Raw genomic sequence first — 9,374 nt, 5'->3', positions numbered from 1 at the left:
CCCCTAAGGGTAAATATCCCAAAAGGCTGCAATTAGCTTTCTTTTAATTAAAGCTAGGAACAGGCTTTTTTAAATCCTTCTCTAAGACAATAGAAAAGGACGAAGACGGTAAATGCTTTAGAGATTGTAGCGCTTTATAAACCCCTAAGCACCTACTACTAGAATGTAGACTATATTAAGAAGAAAGAAAAGAAATACAAAGGCAATTAAGCTCTTCTCTCTCCCTAAAGAAGCTTTTTTGTACAAAAAAAAGGAAAAGAAGTACTTTTTCTATTTCTAAAAAAGATAGAAATAGCTACTAGAAGGTGGCTAATAGCAGTAGGATCTTTAGAAGGAGGTAACTCCTAGTAGACAGATAGTAGAGAGCAAAAGGATAAAAGTAAATTATAAAAGGACAGGGATAGGCGTTAGGATTTCTTATAATCTTTTTTACCGTTTTCTTATTACCTAATAGTTACTAGTAACTTAGTATTTTACTAAGGAGCTATAAACCCCTAGGGGTTTATAAACTACTAGTATATATTAAGCTGCCTAAAAAGGATTTATGTATATAAAACTATAGCGCTATAGCCCGGGGGCTGTGTACGTAGTATTATATATAGTATAATATAATAAATATAAAATAAAATAAAATAAAATATAGTATAAAGTTAAGTAAATAGGCTATAATAAGACTACCTAGAAACTACTATAAAACTTAAAGAACGCTATAAAAACGGTATAGGAGTATTAAAAGAAAATAGGTTAGGTAATATTAAAAAGGAGCTAAAACTAAAAAAAATTAGTTAAAGGTAATATATAAGCTAAGATATCTATTACAGCACTAGCAGAACTTAGCAGATCTTCACACCGGCAAGTCGCCACAGATTGCCGTATATTGCGGTCATGTGATGTAAAGATCTTATAAAACATTGAGCGGCGCTACTCTTCTTCTCCTTTCCCTTTCCTAGCTTTAGATTCTCGTTTATAGACAATCCAATTATATAGGCTTACGCGTCCCTCTTACTATACTTATGTCTTAATTAACTAAGTCGCTAATATTGTCTAAAGCTCTTTCTACTCTCTCTCTTTCTAAGAAGGAACTTAAATATATCTATAGGACAAGAATAGGACAAGAATATAGAATAAGACCCTAAGGATATTACTAGGACTATAAGGACAGGACCTAAAAAAGAAAAGAATAGAACCCTAAAGAAAGGACCATAAGATACGCATAAACTAAAACCCCTAAAGAAATTACCCAGAATTACCTAATACCCCTACCACTATACTATAAAATATAGTAGTAGGCAAAGTAGCTATAGAACCCTTAAATACTTTAAACAAAGAAATAATTAATGTTTTAACCCTCTAGGCGGAACTTGTGGCAGCTAATACTAAAATTAAATAACTATAAAAGCTATTTAAAGCTAGAGATACCCCTATATCTAATAATAAGTTATTATTAGACAACTAAAGACTTACTATAGTCCTTTAGGCCCTATTTTGGCACCTTAGTAGATCTACTAAGGCCTATATAGTACTATAGCGATTAGTAAAGGTTATAGATAGAATAAACCCAATATTTAATAACTAGAAGCTTTAATTACGGGATAAGCTCGAAGTTAATACTAACTACTTTCCTACCCCCCGAGCTAAGATAGCCTATATCTTTAGCTATACTGGGGGAGACGCCTAAACGTATTTACGCCTATAATATACTAAAGACTTAATAAACCCTTTTATCTCTAAAGAAGAAATAATTAAATACTTATCTTCTATTTATAAAGACCCTTTTAAAGTATAAAACGCCTACTTTAGCTATAAAAGCCTAAATATAAAAACAACGGAGACCTTTTTAGCCTTTTAGACCCGCTTTCTATACCTAGCCAAATAGGCCTAGACCCCCTAAAAAGACCTATTACTAGACCTCTTTAATAAGCTTACCCTAGACCTATAGCGGGCCGTATTACTAGCTTATACTATAGTATAGACGTTAAAGGAACTTATGGATTATTGCCTAGCTATTAACTAAGGCCTCTATTAAATTAAGGCACGCGCTAATTAGCTAAAACTTAAAAACCTTATAAACCAGGCTATAAGTACTGCGAGAACAGCCCGTAGTGCCCCGGCACAATTAGCAACCCCTATAATACCGGCCGCTTAGCCTATAGTTAACCTAGTAGCTAGCCACGTAGCTACCCCTACTATAGGTCTAGTATACACCCGGCCTATATACAGCGACCCCTATATATAGGCCCTTAGTAATTAAGGAGCTTACTTCTTATATAATTAACTTAGCTACCCTATAAGGAACTGCCTAATAAAGGCAAAGACAAACAAGGTCCTATTAATTTAGAAAAATAGTATAGAGTTAAAAAAAGAGAAACCTTAGGGGAAGACTCCTTTTTAGGATTAAAAGGAATTAATATGTTATATATTAATCTAGGTCGGCTAATTAATAGAAGAAGCTACACTATCCCTTATACTTTATTCCGTAATAGATATTAAGTTTTAACCTCTACTTTAACTAACTTAGGAGTAAATGCCTTTACCTTAATTAATATAAAGTACGCTACAAAACTAGCTAACTTTTTTAATGCGCCTTTGGAAGAACTGCTTAAGCTAATTCCTATTTATAGGTATAACGGATAGGTAGGACTACCTATTATAACTATATTGCGGATTTACCTTTATATTAACGGACGAAGGCAGTATAATATCCCCTTCCTTATTACGGACCTAGGAAGCTATAATATAATCTTAAAAAAAAAATGGCTAGCCTATTTAGGCTTATAGCTTAACGTATAAAGCAGACGGCTTATTTAGCCCAAAACCCTACCCCTAACCCCTTCTTTTATAAAAGAAATTAGTATTACAATAGAGAACCTTATATAACCCTAGATTAATACTATTTACTAGGCCAATACTATACGTAGAGACTAGGCCTTTAAGAAGGATATACAGCTTAACCCGTAACGGATCCGCATACTACACCACCCCTAGACTTATATTACGCTACCCATACTAGAGACCTAAAAAGTTAGTAGTAACCTACCTAAGTTTCTAATAGAGGACTTAGGCCCTACGCAGCTATAAAGGAAGGCTAGGAATACCGGACGCTATACTAAACTAATAGACTAAAAGGATAACTTATGGAAAATAGAACGTAAGCTAAGGAAGATTATAAACCTTATACCGTAAAATACGGCCCAATAAAAGTCTATAAAGAAACTAGCGGACCTCCTACCGGTTAATATCTGCTATATTAGCGCCGTAGGATTCTACCAGAACTTAGTCTAACCTAATACCGTTACCTTTACTACCAGCTTATACAAAATTAATTAAATAATTAAGGAAAAGGAAGGCGAGCTTAGTGGACGGGAAAGTAAGCTTATAGACGAGGAGCTGGTAGAACATTAGTACCAAAAGTTTAAAAACGTATTCTCTAAGGCAGTATCCGATATGCTTTTACCCTATTAACTATATAACTATAAGATTGAGATTAAGCTAGATAAGGAAAATATCCTTAGCTATACCCCCCTCTATAAACAGCCTATTGCTGAATTATAGGCCACTAAGTAGTACCTTATTAATAACCTAGTAAAGGGGTTTATTAAGCCTAGCTAGGCCCCCTTTACCTCCCCTATTCTCTTTACTAAAAAGCTAAATAAAGAACTTTATTTCTGTATTAACTACTATAAGCTTAATAATATAACCCATAAAGACCGTTATCCGCTGTCCCTACTTAATAAGACACTAGCCCGAATAAATAAAGCTAAGATATTTACAAAGCTTAATATCTATTAGGCTTTCTACTAAATTAAAATAAACCCCAGATTTATAGATTTTATTACCTTTTAGACTTAATACGGATTATATAAGTATAAAGTACTTCCTTTTAGACTAACTAATGGACTAGTAATATACCAACAATATATAAACGATGTTCTCTTTAACTACCTTAACGACTTCTATACGGCTTACCTAGATAATATTATAATTTACTCTAAAAACGAGCTAGAATACGAGGAGTATATCTATAAGGTCCTATAACGGCTCTATAAGGCTAGTCTCTAGGCTAATATTAAAAGGTTAAAATTTAGCGTAAAGTGTATAAAGTACCTAGGGTTTATTATTAGTATAGACGGAATTAAGGCAGACCTGAAAAAGACGGCCGTAATTAATTAATAGGAACCACTACGGACCGTAAAAGGGATATAGTTATTCTTAGGCTTCTATAACTTCTACTGACGCTTTATTAAGAACTATAGCAGAATTACTTAGCCCCTTAGCCGCCTTACTATAAAGGACCGGCCCTTTTACTTTAACACCGTATATAGGCAGGCTTTTAATAAACTTAAAAAACGGCTAGTCTCCGCTCCTTTACTCGCCTACTTTAACCTAAAACGGCCCTTAATGCTAGAAACGGATGCCTTAGATAGTATTATTGCTAGTATTTATTCCTAAAAGTAAACAGACGGGGAATAGCACCCTATTACTTACTACTTAAAGACTATAGTAGATACTAAGCTAAAATACCCAATCCACGATAAAGAAATGTTAGCTATTATTTCTAGCTTTTAGTACTAGCAAGCATAGCTAAAAGGAACCCCTAAACCTATTTAAGTAGTTTTAGATTATAAGGCCTTAAAATATTTTATAATAATAAAAGCCCTTATGGCCTAGTAGGCACGCTAGGCGGATATTCTATCCTAGTTTAACTTCCTAATTATATATAGGCTAGGCGCCACTAACTATGCGGACGCTCTTATAAGACGTAAATAGGACCTAAATAACTAGATAGCTGTAAAGATCTTATTATAGACCTAAACGCTACTATAACTAGAGTACCTTAACCCTTAGATACGGGAAGAACTAAATACTAAATCTTTAAGCGCCGAGATATGTCCTATTAACCCTATAGAATCCGACCTTATTAATAAACTACTATAAGTAAACCGTATAGACCCTTCTCTATAGGAGTACCGCGAAAAGGCAAAGAATGTTACTAGCCTATAGTCCCTTAAAAATAGACTGCTTAAGCACTGGGAACGGCTAGTAGTAGTAAAAAAATAGAATTTATAAACCCGTCTTATCACCAAAGCACATACCTAGGTCTCTACGGCCTACCCTAGAAAAAATAAGACCTATAAAATTATTAGTAACCGTTACTACTAGCCCGGAATAGTTATAGATATTAACTATTATATACGGAACTATAACAACTGCTATAGGTCTATAATTCCACGAGATAAGACCTTAAAACTATTAAAGCCACTCCTAATACCAGAGCGCCCCTAGCAGTATATCTTTATAGACTTTTATAAACTACTAGTGGACCGTAACGGGTATAATATAGTTATAATCTTAGTTAACCGTTTTAGCAAACGCCCCTTTTTAATCCCCTGTTATAAGAATATTAATATTAAAGAGGCGGCCTAACTATATATCTACTATATCTACCAAATTTACAGACTACTAGATACTATTATATTGGACCACGGACCGTAGTTTATATTGGCTTTCTAGAATAAGTTTACTTAAATCCTAGAAATTAGGCTAAAGCTTTTTACGGCGTACTACCCCTAGATAGACGGTTAGACGGAGATTATAAATTAATACTTAGACTAAAGACTCTGGCCCTTTATTAACTACTTCTAAGATAACTAGGGCGAACTATTACCTCTAATAAACTACGCCCAGGCGACTCTACCCTATAACTCTATAGGATTTATACCTATCTAACTAGAAATAGGGTATTTACCCTAAATAAGCTTTAACTAGGATAGGCTAAAAGGACCATAGACCGTACGCAAGAAACTGTCTTATAAGGAAGCCTAGTAGTACGCCAAGCGCTTAGAGGAAGCCTAGACGGTAGCCTGTATAAATCTAGAAAAGGCCTAAAAATTAATAAAATAGCAGGCAAATAAGTATAGGCGCGAGCCCGACTTTACCATAGGTAATATGGTTTATGTTATAATAAAGAACTAGAAGACGGAACGGCCTAGTTATAAGCTTAATTATTAGATAGTAGGACTGTATAAGGTCCTTAAGAAAATAGGCAACTTATATAAAGTAGAACTCCCAGATTTAATTAAGGTTTACCCTACTTTCTCGCTAAATAAGCTACGGAAGGCTATAAACAACCTATTACCTAGATAAAAGAACAAACCCCCCCTACTAATTTAAGTTAATGGCGACGATGAATAGGAAATTAAAGAGATACTAGCCTATAAGCTAGTAAGGAAAACGCTAAAGTACTGCGTTAGTTGGAAAGGCTATAACCTAGATCCTATATAGTACCCTATATAGAACTTTATCGACAGTCCCTATAAGCTTTAAGAATTCTATAGCCGTTACCCTAACGAACCGGGACCATTAGGGTACCTAGACAAATAGATAGAATGCTAGTATAATAAAGATAATAAGCTACCAGAAGAACATAAAGATAAGAACGCCCTATGGGCATAATACGGATATATAAAGCCTAAGGGCAGGCTTTTACGGAGGGGGGAGTAATATTACGGCACTAGCAGAAAGCGGCAGCTATGGTAGACGTTATGGTAGACGCAGGGCTCACGTGACTCTCACGTGACTAGGGGATTGTATATAACTCCTCGCGTTGCTACTTATCCTTTTCTTTCCTTTTCTTTAGCTTTAGATTCTCGTTTATAGACAATCCAATCGTATAGGCTTGCGAGACCCTTTTGCCGTGCTTATGTCTCGATTGACTGAGTCGCTAACACTAAAGCTTAATACTATTAGGCAACATTATATTATAGGTAGTTTATATACTGCCTTTACGCTCTAAGCATAAAAGATCTTAATTATATAACTAATAGGCAAATATAGAGGCAATTTAAAGGTAATATTTATAACTTAATCTAAAAAAAAATTGGAATGTCAGCTTGCAAATATGCTAAATAGGCTATTTAGGCAAGCATTAAGCCTGATTTGGGGGCATGTGTATGTACCGAAAAGGCATGTGAGAAAACCGGTGCCCTAACTCTATCCCTCTCCGTCAAAACCGGTCATTCTCTTATCGATAAAAATTAGGCTAATTGGAGAGGGTGGGTAAACACAAAATACCCAATTAACAATAATAGCAAATCTTTATCGATAACAGATGGGCGCTGACGGGATAAGGGATAACAGCTATGCAGCTCTATGGGGATCCACAGCGCCTACGCCACTATTTAGGAGCTTCACCGAACCGCGCCTACACTAGAAATTTTATCTTAGAGAGGACTACTATTTTGCTAAACGAGACTTTTATAATATTGCATTAACAAATTAATACATTCAGTCCATTCTTATCCAATGTAATATACTTGCCCGGCATGAAACCAACCCCTAGTCTTTCGTAAGTCTTTCCGCTCGAGAATTTTGGACCCACGATTAAAACATAGTGCATCTTCTCAAGTATTGGAACCTCGCTTTTTTCCACATTTGCCTCATTGTGTCGCCCAAGGACAATACACTTCATCGTCTCGCCATCTGTATCTTCAGGTCTATCATATATGACCCTGCCTACATTATTGGCAGCAGCTAAACTAAAGTCTCGCGCAACTCCCCGTAGATTAATATTGCCGCTGCGGTCACCCGTATGCCAGTACTCGCTGGAGTTAGTTGTCCACGGTGAGGTGATGTCATTCTCCTCCCATTCTACCTTCTGGAATGGTAGGTCCAAGTAGTCGATTCCTCCCTCATACGCCATCCAAGACCATGACGGTACCCTAATTTCAAAATTAGGTGGAAACACGATCCTGGTGAGAGTTCTCTTGTCAGATCCGCGTTGCCACAGCAAACTCCGCTGAAGCAGACCGACACCCCCGAAGACACCATATCCACCATTCGTCTTGAACGCACCAATGAGTCTCTTCTCCAGTCCAGCAATGGCAAGTGGCCTGTCCTTCACTTTCGTGAAGGCGAGCCTTGAGTACTGCATGTATAAAGACTGGTATACACGAATCTTCCAGCCTCTCGAGATCGCAAGGTCGGGAAATGTTGGGTCTCCAAGAAAAGCTGCCACATTACTAAGAAGTGTCAATTAACGTGCCGCAGTTATGGCTGCAGGTTTTCCAATTCTAGACTTACTTGTGCATCTTAGTGAGTGTTTCACAGCGAACACCCTCGCCACATTCCCAATACGTTTGTTCGTCGGTGAAGTAGATTGTCCTGTGCGACAGCGCCCGTTCTTGAAGGACCCATCCTCGTTTATTCAAACTTCCTTCTAGTACATGGAGATTAAAATTATCTATGGCTTGGCATATAAAGAATGGCGCCTCTGACCCTCGACGGAAAGTAATCCAGTCTCGCGGTGGCCGACCTATAAGAAAGCCGTCTCGGTGACATGTAGCGCGACTTGCAGCGATAACACAATATGCCGAACTGAAGACCTCTTCCATGCGCTTTGACTCTCCGCTGAAGTCCCCGCCAGGGCCTTGGATAATGCAGATAGAGTCAATCCATAAATACTGAAAGCCGAGCTCTCTCGTAGTTTTGACAGCATCTTTGAATGTGTTCGGAAGATCGTCGATATATATTTTCTTCTTATGTTCTTCTATGTTCAGCCTATTTGTGCAGAAATGTGGTTCGTCTCCCCATGGATGAGACAATGCGATATACCGCCCTTTTTCATCTAGTTTGGTCTCGTAGAGGCGGACTGTTGGTGCATCCTTTTCGTCCCCCACATCGATGAGCCTGGTGGGCAAGCACGCCGGGTCTGCCGGCCGACACTTCCAGTGGTTTTCATCTGTGTCGCAGTCTCTAAGCCATTGTCTGGCCACTTCGAAGTGCGCCTCGCTCCCAGAGTCTGGGAGTTTCGGAAACCCGAGTTGGATATCTGGAATAGTTTCCACCAAACCTAATGCATGGAAACAGTCAGTGTGTTAGCATTAACTTTATGGAGAACGGGGATGGACCCGTGCGAAGGTCATTGTTTAGACCAGACATACCGGGCGTTCCGCAGATCGAGAGTACAGGAGAGCTACTTTGATCTATCCTTAGAACAGACCCGACCCGGTCAAATTGGATAGATGTGCGCTTAGTATTTCCTGTTCGACTGCAAGCTCGGTAAAGAATTCTGCAGAAGTAGCACGTACTGGACCTCTCCTTTAATTCTGCCACAAGGTAGTCAACACAGAAGTTCGAGTCCCAAAAGTTTAAACCTTGGCAACGATCGCATAGCTCATGTGGGGTGGTAGGTGGTAGGGGTGAGATAGATTTGTCGATTCGTTGAAGCACCTCTGCCAGTGATGGAATTGGATTGGCGTGGATTGGCGGCAGCCTTCAAATCCACGCCAGCTGATGTAATCCTTGGCGGCGCTCCAGGAGCGCTGCTGGATATCCAGCTGTCAGTATAGAGGTCTTGGCACGATTTTAGTGTTGGT

The 9,374-nt window shown here is 37.9% G+C and overlaps 1 protein-coding gene across 1 annotated transcript; it reads right to left on the bottom strand.

The window, feature by feature from the left end:
* Window positions 1-7,267: 7,267 nt before the first annotated feature.
* Window positions 7,268-8,825, bottom strand: K441DRAFT_556773 (HET-domain-containing protein; the record flags this gene model as incomplete). Its single annotated transcript, XM_067643345.1, has 2 exons — window positions 7,268-8,018; window positions 8,080-8,825. Coding segments are annotated over 2 exons (1,497 nt in total), but the record flags the coding sequence as incomplete, so codon positions are not given.
* Between the last annotated feature and the right edge of the window lie 549 nt (window positions 8,826-9,374).

Source organism: Cenococcum geophilum (assembly GCF_001692895.1).
Source record: "Cenococcum geophilum 1.58 unplaced genomic scaffold K441scaffold_17, whole genome shotgun sequence".
Classification (NCBI taxonomy): Eukaryota; Fungi; Ascomycota; class Dothideomycetes; order Gloniales; family Gloniaceae; genus Cenococcum; species Cenococcum geophilum.
This window is presented reverse-complemented; position numbering and strand designations above follow the sequence as displayed.